Source organism: Misgurnus anguillicaudatus, chromosome 24, assembly GCF_027580225.2.
Source record: "Misgurnus anguillicaudatus chromosome 24, ASM2758022v2, whole genome shotgun sequence".
Taxonomy (NCBI): Eukaryota; Metazoa; Chordata; class Actinopteri; order Cypriniformes; family Cobitidae; genus Misgurnus; species Misgurnus anguillicaudatus.
In genome coordinates, this window is record NC_073360.2 from 22,842,380 (window position 1) to 22,859,362 (window position 16,983).

Here is a 16,983-nt window from a genome sequence, read left to right on the forward strand (position 1 = left end):
TTTTGACTGTCTGTTTAATGTTTATTATGAAATCCAGGAAGACCAACATAATTTGTGCAGTTATGGGTTGCTATTATAGCTGATTCAAACGCAGGAAAACATTTGTTTTAACAACAATATATGCACAAGAACTGAATGTGTATGTGGCGCACATGCAATCATGATCTGTATTTACAAATCAATTCAGTAAAACCTTTAGCCAGTAATCAATAAATACAATAATTGTTTAAAAACAACTAATATTATGCTGAAAAAATATGCTGATTTATTTATTCTGCTACTATATATTATTACAAAAATGCGATTACGTGAAAAAGTGCTGTGTACCTTTATATGCAAATGAGCTATTGCTTTAAGTTAAAAATAGATCTGATTTCTATGAATACAGTCTGGGACAAGAGTATCTTTATTTGCATTAGTGCTACAATGTGCTAACAAACACCTTTAGAAAAGCTTTTGGGCAAAGTTAACCAGTCAGTCAGTGGCTGTGGGTGGGGCTTTATCAGTGTGACAACACATTAACAAGAGAATCAAAACGGCATATCTAATGAGACTTTTTTGGTTTAATGGGAATTAAACAAGGAGTGGGTGGATTGTTTTCATTGTAGGGTGGTTGTGTTTACACACTGCCAACACAAATTTGGCCCGACACTTTGTAAAAATGGATTTTGCATAATACGGGCCCTTTAAAGCTTTATTGTGAATATTAAATCTTTCCTGTCTGGTTTATGGTTTTAAATACTGTGCAACACCAGCCATATCATCATTACCACCAGACATTTAAAAATAATTTTTTTAAGAAACATTGCAGGCCTTGACATAATTTATCTACAGTTAGGTGACAGCAGACACCCTAAATTATAATTAAGCCAATCAGTTTCACTCCTTGTCTTTATTCCCTTTCTAAAAGACAACATAGATAAAAAGTGTCACATCATAAAGGCACTCTGACCTACTGTAAGTCACTCTGGATAAATGTGTCTGCTTAATGACATTGTACAACAGTACAATGACAAAATCAATTGCTTGCTCTTAATGATGACAAAGACATGACGCTTCAGTACACAGGGAGTCTAGGAGCTGTTTCAAAACAGGAGCTCTGCTGGAGTCCTGCGACAAGAGCCGTACCAAATAAATCGCACTTGTCACATCAATGCCCCACAAAATAATGATTAAAAAAAGATTAGAAGTGGATTGCTTGGTCCTTGGTGCCGCTGTGTCATTGAGCAACTTCTGCAGAAAAAGCTTCATTCTGTCGGTGCCTATTCGTGTACACGCAGACCGACTGTGACTCAGTCTATTAATAGCACTGCAGGCAGGCAGACGCGACATGCCATCACACAGCCAATATTGATAAACAGAAACGCAGCGAAGCATGACATATTTACGGATGGCGTGGCCAGGAGGACACATCTGGGTAATCTTATTCTGTCTTCTTATTGCAAAAAGAAAAACATTCAAAAGAAAGACTATAGATGCCAACATGGTTGAAAAAAGCATTTCTGTGAAGGTTAAACAAGCTTATTTAGCTGTGCCCTGTGTTTTTGAAGGTGTGCTGTACCTGCTGAGGAACGGGTGATGCTGACTGCTGGAGGAGTCTCCATCGAACGAGTCGCTCTGTTTGCGGTTAAGTGGGGTTTTCCTGCTCCGGGTTTCGCTTGGGGCGGAAAGGTCTATGTTGCTTCTGCTGAGCCGCTTGCTGGAGTTCAGTCTCGGACTGACCTCAGGGTTGTCCTGAGTGGCCAGGATAAGAATTACTATTTATACATAAGCAAATACCGTGCAAAAGTCTTATGGTGCTTTTTCATTGCATAGTACGGCCCGGTACGGCTCGGTACAGCTTACTTCTAGGGGATTTTCCAATGTATACAGTACCTACACTGTAAAAAAATATATGCAGCATTTTTGTCAAATCAACATATATTTTTGAGTTATTTCAACTTAACAAATTAAGTTAAACAATTTAATTTTGTTTTTAAAAGTCAACTTAGAACTCAGTTATGTCAACTCATTACATATCAAAACTTTAGGTAGGTTGTAGTAGGTTGACTTGATTAGGAAAAACAAAGTTGTTTTGCTGCATTTTTTTTTACAGTGTATCCGATACTTTTTTAGTAGACGCTTGGTTGAGGTTCTAAGCGATACAACAACGTGACATGTAAACACTGCTAATATTTGGTTACCACTGCAAAAAAGCTTTTACACAGTGCTGTATGCCTTTTGCTTTCACACGATAGGATTGCATTATAAGAGTACAATATCTTATCAAATCTGAGTGCTTGAAGGCACAGCGTACAGTGTATGCCTTGTGATAAATGACACCAGATTGAAAACAGTATTGCTCAGTCTATGCTCCTTAATAGATCAAGAGAATGAACAAATTCTCAGTTATGTTATCCTTATAATAACTCAGATGTCATAATACTCTTTGTTGTGAAAAATAATAATTATTATATTACTGTATATATGATATATCAAATCTGAGATGCAGGTGACATAAGCAGAAAAACTGCTCTTTTAATCTCATTATTGTTTAATAGAAAAAAATTAGGTATTAAAAAAACTTTCTAACTTTACAGAAATCACTCAGTAAACATTGAATATAAAGAATTTAAGAAGATAGAGCCATTCAATAAAATGTATGCAACTTCATGTATTTGTAATTACATTCTATATGCCTTGTAAATTTTTGCTTGCAGATATTTTGCCTCATACATATTATTTTAAAGTCCTTGTAAAGTCAATCAATAAAATTGTTTCTAACCACATTATAAATGTTAAAAAACTTATTTTTTAGATAAGCCACCGCGCATGGCCCTGTCCCTAATTATTCTTACATACATTTATTTTATTCATGTAAGGTATGTTTATTCTTTGTCATTTGTTTTAGTGTGTCTGTCTTCTGTAGATATGACACAAAAACAAATTGCAAATTTAGCAATAAAACATAGATGTCTATTTGCATCTGTTTTTAATGTAGACATGTAAAGTACTACTACACTGTAAAAAAACTTTGCTGCCTTAAAATCTTTTGAAATTAGTTGTCACAACTTATAAAATATAGTTGAGAAAAGTAAACTTAAATGTATAATTTATAATAACTCACCTAGTTATAACAACTTATCTCTAGTCAAGATAAATAATAGTAAGTTGAAATGACTTGCAAATCCGAGCCGATTCAACAAAAAATTCCAAGGCAGCAAAGTATTTTTTACAGTGTATAAAAGAGCACTATTTTATTTTATTTTATTTTATTTTATTTTATTTAGTCCTTCCAAAAAAACGCAGAGTTTTTTTGTGATTGTTGCAGGCAAAAATCCTTGATCTTGCAGCAGGTTTTCTTAAAAAAATGTGATGGAATATGCTGGATATTTATGCAATTTTATGCAATGAAATTGCGGGAACTTGCCAAAATTGCGGGGAACTTGCAAAAACTGTCTGAACATGCAAAAACTGTTTGCAGCTTTTCATTTATGTTCACATCGCGTAATTACGTCACTTCCTAAGATTCCATGACAACAGGGGACATAGAGACAGAGCGCAGTTATGCTAATTTGAAAACCATGCCATCGGGTACAATCCAACCGTCTCCATTGACCTTGTATTGCAAGAGGCGCCTCCTTGTCATTTACGCCTTATAACAAAAAACAGAATAATGCCTAAAAGCTGCTTTGGGACAAGGTGTGCAGCTAACAAGCCAAAAAAAAACAGAAATAAGTTTTTATTAGCTGTCGAGCCGTAAAACCCAGCCTTTAAGGAGAAAAAAGTGGATTGCCGACTATGTTTCCCTCTAGTGGGCGCAGTTTTACTAATATTAGTACTATGAAAAGTTGCCTGTTTCCACTTTTGTGTCTTTAAACGCTTGTTTTTTGGGGGGTCGACAGCTAATAAAAACTTATTTCTGGGTTTTTTGGCTTGTTAGCTGTACACCCTGTCACACAGCAGCTTTTAGGCATTATTCTGTTTTTGTTATAAGCCAGAAATGACAAGGAGGCAACCTCTCGCAATACAAAGTCATTGGAGACGGATTGATTGTTTTCCCCCTCGGTAGGCGTGGTTTTCAGGTTATGATGCGTTGCACTCTGTCTCTATGGCTGTGCATGTGTGAAGTAAATCCAAAATTTTTCAACTTTCTGCTAAGATATATATGACGTTTTGCTACGAAAATGCGGAGATTATGAAATCATGCAAGCCCGCATATTTTGGGAGCAGAAATCTGCAATTTATGCGGCGAAAGTGTGGCACATTTAAAAAATGACTTTGGCGGACTTTGGCGGATTATGCATTGAATCATGCGATCGCATAATTGCATTTTTTGGAGGCCCTGTATTCTATTCTATTCTACTGCAGAGAATGATTTAGTGTGTTGAAGTACATACCTTTAAATTCTCTGTGCTGTTATATCGGCTGTTGTGGATTGGGCTGTTACTGAAGCAGAGAGCGTCAAAACACAGCACACCTCCTACACAATCACCCAACAGACACACCTGGACACAAACACACACACAAAGTGAAGAAGAATGAGTTTATTATGATGTGCAATCATCACAGTCAGGCAAATCTCAGGATTGCTTGATGATAACTCAACCTACAGCGCATTACGACAGTCAACAACACTTTGAATAAACAATGTAGAAAGACACAGCTGCAACTCATCAAATTTTGTCTGCTGTTTTGTTTGATGATTAGCTGTTTCTTCACAGTGGGCTCAAATACCAATAAATGACACAAGCAAACAAATCCACAGGTCTTATTATCTTGCAACAACAGATGAGACTGTGCCACATTGTATTTTAAGACAAAAATGATTAATGCAAGGCAATGCTTTGTGAAGCGGCAGCCCAATATTATACTCCAAAATCAGAGGGCTTGTATGTTACTTAGGCTTTATTTAAATGCTCAGACTCCTCAGAGCATCAGCACTTGACACAGCTCGTAACCGGCGTTCAACACTTCAGGAGATCATTGTGCGTACTGAATAGACAGGAGAATGTTATTGGATTAATCATGTGAGATTATGGAGTAAAGCAAGTGGAAAGACACCCCCTACACACATCGTTTTTGTCCAAAATGACTCATCAGTGATGAGTCACTGGCCCTGTCAGAGACTCACACACCCATCCTGTTACTTCTCCGGATGCTGTTTGTCTCTCGAATAATTCATCGATAAATGAGCACTGTCATTATTTACTCACCCTCGTGTCTTTTCAAACCAACATGACTTTATTGCTTTTGTAGGGACACAAATGGAGAGATACTGAGGAATTATAATAATCAATGCGTTTCATGTAACCACAGTCAAGAATTAGAAGGACTGAGGCTGTTAGGACCTCACAAAGGACTTAGAAAGTACTATTTTAAAAGGTCAGCGTGACACATATGCTACTGTATATTTCAAAGTCATATGATAGCTTTGTGTGTAGCAGACCTAATCTTTCTTTCAAGTCATATGGTCCACTTTTATGATATTTTTATGGTGCATTTTTATTAACAAAAGGCACAGACATAAGGATGGGTAAATCATGAAAATCTTTTTTTTAAAACAAAATGAATATTGATCTGGGACCACCCTCACCTGCACAAGGTCAAACTTGTTCACTACAGATCAAATGGAAATACATGATTTACAACTGTAAGGTCTAAGTTAAAGGATTAGTCCATTTTCTTAAAAAAAATCCAGATAATTTACTCACCACCATGTTATCCAAAATGTTGATGTCTTTCTTTGTTCAGTTGAGAAGAAATTATGTTTTTTGAGTAAAACATTCCAGGATTTTTCTCATTTTAATGGACTTTAATGGACCCCAACACGTAACAGTTTTGATGCAGTTTAAAATTGCAGCTTCAAAGGACTCTAAACAATCCCAAACGAGGCATAAGGGTCTTATCTAGCGAAACGATTAACATTTTTGACAAGAAAAATAAAAAATATACACTTTTAAACCACAACTTCTCATCTTCCTCCAGCCGTGTGACGCACCAGCGCGACCTCACGTAATACGTCAACACGTCAAGAGGTCACGGATGATGTATGCGAAACTAAGCCTCAGTGTTTAAAAGTGTGGAGAAACCGTTCCGACGTTTTTGTATGTTAATTGATACTAATTAATGTCTTTGTGTTAGTTTATTGTTTAAAATGGTCCGCAAATGTGAGTTTCATATATATGTAACACGTGACTTTTCCACGGCATTACACAATTACGTGAGGTCGCGCTGGCGTGTCACAGGACCGGAAATAGACGAGAAGTTGTGGTTTAAAAGTGCATATTTTTATTTTTCTTGACAAAAATGACAATCGTTTCGCTAGATAAGACACTTATGCCTCGTTTGAGATCGTTTAGAGTCCTTTGAAACTGCAATTTTAAACTGCATTAAAACTGTTACGTGTTGGGGTCCATTAAAGTCCATTAAAATGAGAAAAATCCTGGAATGTTTTCCTCAAAAAACATAATTTCTTTTCGACTGAACGAAGAAAGACATCAACATTTTGTATGACATGGTGGTGAGTAAATTATCCGGATTTACTCCTTTAAGACCACACAAAGGTTACTGGCTGCTCAATAACTCACCTGGCCTGTGAACCCTTGTCCTTCTGGACATTGCAGAAAGCTGTGGTAGACCTGATTGGCACGTGCGATGACAGTAGCCACTGCATCTTGGTAGTGTGGAGCAGCTATAGCAAGTAGAGGTAAGGCGGCCAGAGGGAGATGATCAACACTGCTGGACACACAACTCTCATCATAGCTGTAAGGATTCAAGCTGGAAGAGAAAATCATTTGATTATCTATATCATCTGTATATTTATATATGCTTTCTCTTTCTCATTCTCAGTATTTGTACTTGGCTGACCAGCATGTATTGTTGCTGGTAAACAGCATTATGATGCTGGTCCACAAGCCAGAGCAGCACCAGCAAGAAAATTCAAACAAGCCTTTTATATCAGATATAAAAAAGATGCGAAGAGGAATTGTTGAGACTCACTACCGGTGAGAAAACCAAGGTGCTTTATCATGCTGCAGTGCATGAGTGTGCATTCATGCGTGCATGACTCTACATCAGAAAAAATTGAAAGATTGCCTCCATCGTTGTCTCCTTGAACATCTGTGCTAAGCCCAGAGCTATCAATCAAGCATGGCAATTAGCAACCTGAAGGCACTCACAAAGAGACAGCAATGTTCAGGGCAGGACCGTTTATAATGGAGGAGAGTGCATCCTCCTTAGAGACCAGCCAGAAGATCTGGAGTAAAAGCTGTAAATGCCACCTACTGGTGTAAGTGCGAGACAAAATGGCCATGATGTGCCATAAGAAGTGGCTCAATGGAATTCCCAGGAGGAAGAACGTTGTTTGGTGGAGTGTGGCATTGCTGCTCCGTGATAAATGAACTGTTAAACGACACCTCTGGGTCCCAAATGGATCTGGTTGGTGGTTAGGACATGAAAAGCAGTAAAGCCCCTATTATCAGCCTTTAGTCTGGGGAACTACACTCACCTAAAGGATTATTAGGAACACCTAACTAATACTGCGTTTGACCCCCTTTCGCAATCAAAACTGCCTTAATTCTATGTGGCATTGATTCAACAAGGTGCTGAAAGCATTCTTTAGAAATGTTGGCCCATATTGATAGGATAGCATCTTGCAGTTGATGGAGATTTGTGGGATGCACATCCAGGGCACGAAGCTCCCATTCCACCACATCCCAAAGATGCTCTATTGGGTTGAGATCTGGTGAATGTGGGGGCCATTTTAATACAGTGAACTCATTGTCATGTTCAAGAAACCAATTTGAAATGATTCGAGCTTTGTGACACAGTGCATTATCCTGCTGGAAGCAGCCATCAGAGGATGGGTACATGGTGGTCATAAAGGGATGGACATGGTCAGAAACAATGCTCAGGTAGGCCGTGGCATTTAAAAGATGCCCAATTGGCACTAAGGGGCCTAAAGTGTGCCAAGAAAACATCCCCCAGACCATTAAACCACCACCAGCCTGCTAAGTGGTAACAAGGCATGATGGATCCATGTTCTCATTCTGTTTACACCAAATTCTGACTCTACCATCTGAATGTCTCAACAGAAATCGAGACTCATCAGACCAGCAACATTTTTCCAGTCTTCAACTGTTCAATTTTGGTAAGCTGGTGCAAATTGTAGCCACTTATTCCTATTTGTAGTGGAGATGAGTGGTACCCGGTGGAGTATTCTGCTGTTGTAGCCCATCCGCCTCAAGGTTGTTGTGCGTGTTGTGGCTTCACAAATGCTTTGCTGCAAACCTTGCTTGTAACTAGTGGTTATTTCAGTTAATGTTCCTCTTCTATCGGCTTGAATCAGTCGGCCCATTCTCCTCTGACCTCTAGCAGCATCTTTGTAAACCCTAGAAATGGTTGTGTGTGAAAATCCCAGTAACTGAGCAGATACTCAGACCAGTCCGTCTGGCACCAACAACCATGCCACACTCAAACGTTTGGAGTTCAGGAGATTGTCTTGACCAGGACCACACCCCTAAATGCATTGAAGCAAGTGCCATGTGATTGGTTGATTAGATAATTGCATTAATGAAAAATTGAACAGGTGTTGCTAATAATCCTTTAGGTGAGTGTATGTAGGTATGTGAAGGAAGTCAGAAAATCTATGAGAATCCATAAACTCATGTCCCATTAACAATTACAGTATAGTGGTGGCTTTTCTTCTTTTCTGTCTCTCCCCGTGTGCACTTTTCATGCTGTATCTATCCAAACATTTTACCTCAAATTGTGTCCTGATGGTGGCCTGTCCTCTGACTCCTGACAAGGGCAAGGCTAATGCGCTATCATCCCATGAAAACAACAGTTCCTGTCGTGTTTACATGAGCTCTACTGGCTGGAGAAGGACAAAACCATTACAGTAACAAGCCTGTGGACCAGAGGCCAGCCCAATTAGACACGGTTCACAGCAGGAGAGGGTTCAAAGAGTGCCTCCAAACTGCCCCCTCACCCAGCATTCATTATTTATTTACAGTCATGTAATTAATTTTTGGTCCATGCGAGCAGCTGGTGCTATGGCTGAGGATGTTGTACCTCCTGGGCAGGGCTAAACTAATCTAACTGGCTAGCAAAGTGGCGATGACGTTTAATTTAAAACGAGGCGAGTCTGAATGGCAAACCAGTCATTTTAGGTAATGACTGTCCTTTCTGAGATTTTATGGCTGTCTCACTGAGTGTAATCTTGAAGGATGTGCTTTAAATTCAAATGGCTGGATAGGAAATGATTCTGAAAAACAAACCATCCGCAAACAACAAACTACAGTGTGGTACAAAATGTAAACTAAAAAACTGTTTGCTGGTGTTAACACACATAAAAACATAGTACATGTGAATATATTATTAAAAAGGCTTTTATTCTCAGCCGTCAACACACCTTACCAGAGATTAGTATAAAGAGAGAAGAAAGAAAAGAGCACTTTGAACTGAGCTGTTTGTTATAAAATATTGATGCTGGTATTTGTCTGGTTTCCCTCCCTAACACTGGGAATATTAAATTGTTACAAGCGGGCTAACTTTGATCCATTTAAAGCTTGAACAAAGTCTTTACAAAAATACCCACTGTGTCATGTGTACTTGACTTCCCATGCAAACTGACGTTTCCTATAGTTCAATTGGTATAGCATTGTATTAGCAGTGCAAAAGGATGCAAGTATGATTCCCTGGGGAACACAGATATTTATGAAATGTATACCTTGAATGCACAGTACTGCAGGTCACTTTGGATAAAAGCGCCAGCCAAATGCATAAAACATGTAAAAAAGCTATCAAGAGTAATTAGCAAGACTAAAAGTCAACCATAGCAAATGCAAAGTAAGTAGCAAACCTAGCTTAATTGATAGAGCAGTATGTAAATGCAAAGGTCATGGGTTCAATTCCAGGGAATACAGAAAAAATGAAATAGACTAAGGGTGCTTCTCATTTCTCTGTCTTACCCCTTCCCCTTACCCCTTCACCTCGGTTTTGCGTGTTCATGTGAGGCGAAGTGGTGTCTTAATTCTCAGTTTGATCAAGGGCTAGGACCAAGGCGTAGGGATACATAGCCCTTTAAACGAAGTGTGATAAGGAGCACACTTGAAAGAGAGGGGTAAACGTTAGCGAAGGAATATCTCAGGAGAGCCAGCATCAAGACGTTTTATTGATGAACGCCGAACTGTCAAGGAGTCGCACAAAAGAAAGTAACGTTATTTTCTGCATTTTAATTGAGATTATATTATGACACTCATGTTTTATGACAGTTTTAATAAAATGTTCAAGCGGTTTTAATTGTAATGTTTTTGTTTTGAATCGCTAGTTAAGGCCCTAGCTAGCAGCTAAGTTATGCGCTATTTGTTGAGCTCTGCTCAGGCAATCGATACCACAACCTGAGACAATGGCATCTTCTTTGTTTTTCAACGCTTGTCTGTTAGCAGCCAGTTAGCGGCAGGGGAAGGTGACGCAAACGGTAATCGAGTGGTGTCTCATTTTTCAGACGAACAATCTGTCTTACCCCTTTCCCCTTTACTTGGTTTCGAGGGGCAAGGGGAAGATGAAGACAAAAGGGGAAGGGGTAAGACACGTGTATGTCTACGTGTATTAAAACATCAAAAATGCATACGTATTTCTACTGAGATCATCAAGGTTACCCACAAACATGCAACCATAAATATGCATGCAAAAACATACCAGATGTAAACATATACCTAACATCATGAATGCCTGTCACCATTAGCAGTATTTGTATGACTAAAGCCCTTTTCACAAAGAGATTACAAAAAATACATGGAAAATGCGTCCGAGATTTGGCCGGGATTTTTGGTTTATTCACACTGTCAATAATTTTCGCGTGCATTTACGCACACAGTAAAGATCCAGTAAAAACGTGTCGTATTTAAAGTCTTGCATTTGGTAGGTTTTTCTGATTACACAATTAGCATCGCGCTAAAAAATAACCAAGAGTTTGGATATTTTTCCTATTTAAAACTTGACTCTTCTGTAGTTAGTTACATTGTGTACTAAGACCGACGGATAATTAAAAGTTGTGATTTTCTAGGCAGATTTTCTGTCGGTCTTAGTACACAATGTAACTACAGAAGAGTTAAGTTTTAAATAGGAAAAATATCGAAACTCTTTGGTTATTTTTTAGCGTGATGCTAATGGTCTAATCAGATTCAATGGATTGTGCTAAGCTATGCTAAAAGTGGTAGCGCCAGACCTGGAGATCAGCTGAATGGATTCCAAAACGATAAGAATCAAATGTTTAACTGGAAATATGAGCTGGAAAATGAGCATATTTTCAAAAAAGTGGAGTGTCCCTTTAAGGGGACAATTCTAGACCATTTACAGGACACAGAAGCATCTCTGCCAATTTTACGGAAATTTTCTAAGACCAAACTGCTGTGTGAATGGGGTTGAATACTGAAGGATATGACCCCAGTACTCTTAAATACAACCTCTTATCTCCCTCTCACACAAATGAAGACCCCTGCACTTCCAGCTAGCTTGCGCCACGGGCTATGGCTGCCTGCCGGGTATCGAAATAGCCAAGATCAAGCTGAGAAAGGGCAGAGGAAAGATTTTTGATCAATAAAGGACCTTTAGACTGCCAAAAAGCTTTTGCACAAACACAAGCACGAGTTGAAACTTAAGCATCCTTTCACAAACACTGCTGCATGTGTAAAATCTTACTCAAGATCTCATTTGTAAACCTTATTTGTGCTCGCTTCAGACCATCTTGTTTCCTGGGAGCAACAGGAGTCAGATAAAAGATATTTATCTGAAAAGCCTTTGTAAGCTGCATTTTTCAATCCCTCGATCAACTTAACCTTGGAAATGGTAAATATTTCCTCTTCCTTTCCATGATGTCAGGGAGATAGCAAGCCGCGCTGGGTATAACGCACATCGGTTTAACAGCTGAACATTAGTATTCAAGATAAAGTGTGCACATTTTTAATTACATTTTTATGTCACACATTAAATGTGTGAGAGTTTAAGCGTTGTGAAACTACAGAAATTAGCATCTATTTAAGTGTATGAAAGGGTGAAGGTGGGGACAAATTCGCATATTCATATCTATGGTCAGAGCTGTGCGATTAAGTAGAGGTGGAGGCTAATTTGCATATTTATAGATCCACGTATACTAAATGAGAAGAAATTACTTTTACATGTAGTAAAAACTTTTATTTATGTCATTACGATGCTAAAATATCAGTTTAAAGGCAGGATAGGCAGGAATTATCTAAAAAAAACTTTTTTACAACTGTCTTCACATACCAATACACAAGTAAAATGCAAGCACTCTGAAAAAGAGAGTCCAAAAATCGAGGGTCTGCAGACCTTTCACGACTGTTTTAAACACAGCTAATTATTTCAATTCACTCCACCCCCTCCCTTCTGGGTTTCTTCTAAAGCCACGCCCCCAAAACACATGAACGCGCAATGCTGACCGGCTCTGCTGGGAGAAGCATTTACCAGACGAGCGGAGAGGAAGGAGCGCGGTGCATGTAGTAACATCATGTCACAATCACATGTAATTATACACCTAACTTTATCACTATGAATATAAACAAATAGGATGGCTTTAAGTACTCACTATCAAGCTAGCATATCGATACTGGTAAAGTTTAAAATATATAACAAACGATATAACAAACGAGCTAGTTATATTTATAAGACAAAACTAAAAACAGATTGCATTGATACAAGTTTATTTTATTACCATCAGTTACACTGTGGAAGATTCATAACATACGGTGTTTTGCATGTAAGAGTTTCCGTGATGAAAGCATTGTTGACTCTGAAGAGGACTACACTCCAGAGACAATACCGCTACTGCACTGTCGACTCGGGGAAAAGCCACGCGATATTTTTGCCTCGTTTGCCTTCGCTGACTGGATATGCAGGTACTGTGAGTTCTGAATGCTCTTTCTCTGCCGTAGTTTTGGTCTTCCTAGAGTGCCTCGTGCACGTTCAAATCAATCGGCTGTGCGATGTGTGGGCAGATCCAGTAGCAACAGGGGTGGTGCCATGGTCACGAGAGAAAGTGTTATAGTTGCGCAAGCCAATCATTTGTTTCGTCCCGAATGGAAATAATTAGCTGTGTTTAAAACAGTCTACAGACACTCGAGTTTTATACTCTCTTTTTCAGAGTACTTACATTTTACTCATGTATTGGTATATAAAGACAGTTTAAATAAATTTGTAAAAAAGTTTTTTAGATAATTCCTGCATATCCTGCCTTTAAGGGATAAATTACTTGTAAGAAAAAACTTAGTTTTGAGTAGTTTACTACAGAATCCTACACATACAGAATAAGACTAGACATCTGTATTCAAAAAGGGTCCATATTGATTTCATATTCACTTTTTATGGTTGCCGCATTTTTCCCATTAAATGAAAAGGGCCGATGTTTTAGCCTTGTCCAAAACCACAGGAGAAATACTAAAAGGTCCACCTCACAGGTGGCCCTCGTGAGACAAATTAGTATCTATCCACCTATTCCCCATCCGAGTTAAGACAAAGCCTTGAATTGTTTTACTCCAGGAATCAGGTATTGAATTGCGCTTTGTGTTTTGGAGATAGAAAATCAATGTGGAAGCTTTTTTGTCCAAGATGCTAATTGAAAATGCTGTGTGGAAGCATAAAACAAAGGTTTATAACATTTCTCTCTTCCGTCTGCCCAGAAACACTATAGTGTATGTGTGTGATGCCTGAAACACAGTTTTACACAAACACGGGCTATAAGAGCACCTCATTAAAAGAGGGAACTCATTATCGGCTATGAAAGCTTGGCAGGATGGTCGCTGGTCTCAAAGGCAAATCCCAATGCTCTCACACAGAGGAAATGGAAACATACATGCATAAACGCTGTATTGGCAGAGGATGTGTGTTTGATATACAGGAGGAGCTCGAAACACCACAGGGCTGTTTACATCTGTGCTGTCTGTCAATGAGGCCAGAGAGCCCTGGCATACAAGAAATTATATTTGGCGAATTAGATCATTGTATTGTATTATTTTAATGACAATTATAAGGATAACTCACCCTAACATGAAAATTCTGTCATTATTTACTCTTAATTTTTTTCAAACCTGTATAGATTTCTGTGTTTTGCTGAACACAACGATATTTGCAATCAAGCAGGAAGCAGAAGCACGGCTGACTTTTCTTTTCTGCTTGATTTACTTTAAAAAAAATGATACATTTTATTACATAGATCAAACAAGACCAGTCTTTGTACCAACTTTTACAATTTTCCATTTGTTGAAATATAATTTGCATCTCATATTAGGGCCGGGACTCGATTAAAAAAATTAATCTAATTAATTAGAGGCTTTGTAATTAATTAATCTAAATTAATCGCATTTTAATCTCATATAAATATTTGACCTGAGAACATTAAGAAGTATTTTTACATGGATTTTTATGAATAATGACTGAATACATAAGCTTAACAAAATATTGTTTATTTTTGTTCAACCAAGTCGTTGTACCCGGAGTCGGGCTAATGTCCACGCTAGCTGCTGTAGCCTATGTTTTGCATTGAGATTATACTTGAGGCTCGATGTGCTGCGGTGATATGTGAATTCCTTGTTGCATATCTTACACACAACCATGCTCTTATCGACGCTTACCAATGATGCGCAGGTCAATGTATAAACAACCCGCCCGCAACTCGGACCGCAAAGAAAAAAAAATATATATTATACCCGACCCGCTTCCTGGCCCGCATTTCTTAAAGTAGTTTGTTTAATATTGCAGGGTTCGGGACTTCTCAGGTTTTGACTGTCTGTGTTCTGGTACCTATGTGCGCGGATGCCCCACCTCGCGTATAAAAACAACAAAACATAATATACTATATAGCCTATATTAAAATTAAAATATATAAAAATGTGCATAATATATTTTTTAAGTTGCACATCGTTTATAGGTTTCTTAAGTGGGATTCGGATGTGAAAAGCGCTGCATAATGTACGCGCCTTTAGTGTTACCATTGAAACTTAACTAAATTAAAAAAAATAAGAGGTGATATATAGCTTTAGCCTACATAAATGCTTATTGCTTTAATGTTTGCTAGTTCCTCTTCAGCTTTTCTTGCTGTTATGTTTATAATAGTTCATTGTTCAGAGTTCATATTGATGATCTTATAGTCAATTTAAAAATGTTCTTACAAACTGACTCTATTCGTCAGAAAAACTATCATTTAACTTTTTTCCTTTACCTGCCGTCGCTGTTCTCTGTGCGTGTCCTCCGTCAAAGTAGCCTATTAAAATTAATATGAAGTTGATTTTTAAAAGTCTTAAGCACACCGCAAATCAAACGTGCTGCTACATTATGCTCTAAATGCGCGTGTAAATTTAACTTCTGGGCACTGCCAGGCTGATTTTTTGAAAAGTAAGTGATATAGGCTACTCACTGCATGTTTTGGCATTCGGTAGCATATGCATCAATGAGATGCACGGTGTTGCTTTTAATGTTCTTTTTAATTTATATTCACAAAACCTAACAACAAAACATTGTTTATAATTACGAGACAAATTATTTGAAACGAAATACGTTTTAAAGTAGCAAACAAAACTTAAATTAAACTCGTAATAAACTAATTAAATTGAAACAAAACAACATTACAACAATATTTAAACCCAACAATACTCAAACATTAACATATAACAGACATTAGGATACATGTTAAAATAATCTGTAGTTTGTTGGTAGATGTTTATTGGGCAAAACCTCCGTTGCAAACCTCCATTTACCAGAATAAATCATTTTTACTTTGAAATTGATGCGTTGTCACGTTAAAATCAGCTGTTCGTTTAGGTTCCGTCTACTTTTATTTACACTGCATCACAACCCCGGAGTTCTCGAACTAAAACAGGGTCTGCAGCATTTACGAATGACTCTATTAATAAGTGCGATTAAAATGCGTTAAAATGTTTAACGCGTTATTTTTTGTGTAATTAATTAATCTTAATTAACGCGTTAAAGTCCCGGCCCTATCTCATATATCTAGATATTTTCATGTAAAGATACAAACTTACTTCTTTTGTTAATATTAAACATTTAATTACATAAAAACATTTTCAGTGTTCCATATTGTAAAAAGTAAAAAGTTGGATTAATTTTTAAAAATTACTTTAATTGCAGTGGTGCTTGGTGACTTCTCTTCCGAGGGGCAGGAATTCAAAATATTTGTCATGTGAACCTATGTGCATCATGCGTCATGTCAAAATAAGTGCCTGCTGCACATGCGTCGAAAGGGTTTATGATTAAAGAGATGCTCACTTTTACAAAATACTCGCAAGACTAACTTAAAGGCGCTCTAAGCGAATTGACGCGTTTTAGACCATAAAACATTTTTTGTTACATACAGCAAACATCTCCTCACTATCTGCTTGCTGCCTGTCCGCTGATCAAACTGTAAAAAAACGCGATCTCTGTAGACAGCTCAGGCTCGACAAACGGCAATATCAACATAGTGGCCAAACCTAGCACAACAAAACATAACAAAGTGTTCCAGCCAATAAACGACAAGAAGGATTTGGGGGTGGGGGTTGGGTGCGTTCATGAAAGCATGGACAGGAGAGGGAGGGGGAGGCGTTAGCTACGCTCCGTTTGTTTGAAAACAGTTCAAACATCAACAAGAAGTGACGTCTCACATTATTCGCTTAGAGAGCCTTTAACACTAAACTCTGAATATACATGAGATTAAGTGAATATCTGGCAAAAACAAACATCTCCTTTCTCATAAAATACTATGGAAGTCGATGGTGCTCAAAAACTGGTTACAAAATAATTCCTTTCTAACTGTGGGTTTACACCAGATGCGAGTTCAACGATTTGCGCGAGTAGATTACATACAAAGTCAGTGCAAAGACGAGATCAGACGCGTCCTCGAGTGGGGCTAGGGATGCACGATATATCGGCCGACATATCGTTATCGGCCGATAACTGCTTATTTTTAATATTATCGGTTATCGGTCTGAC

At 38.0% G+C, this 16,983-nt stretch overlaps 1 protein-coding gene across 4 annotated transcripts in view; it reads right to left on the reverse strand.

Annotated features, from left to right (window-relative positions):
• pitpnm3 (PITPNM family member 3) overlaps nucleotides 1-16,983 on the reverse strand; it is a 127,167-nt gene that overhangs the window by 32,587 nt on the left and 77,597 nt on the right. For all 4 annotated transcript variants that reach the window (XM_055196648.2, XM_055196647.2, XM_055196646.2 and 1 more), the window contains 3 exons: nucleotides 6,570-6,759; nucleotides 4,380-4,487; nucleotides 1,562-1,734 (listed from right to left, as the gene is read on the reverse strand). In XM_055196648.2, the coding sequence (XP_055052623.2) occupies nucleotides 1,562-1,734; nucleotides 4,380-4,487; nucleotides 6,570-6,759 (471 nt within the window). The remainder of the gene's footprint in view (nucleotides 1-1,561; nucleotides 1,735-4,379; nucleotides 4,488-6,569; nucleotides 6,760-16,983) is intronic.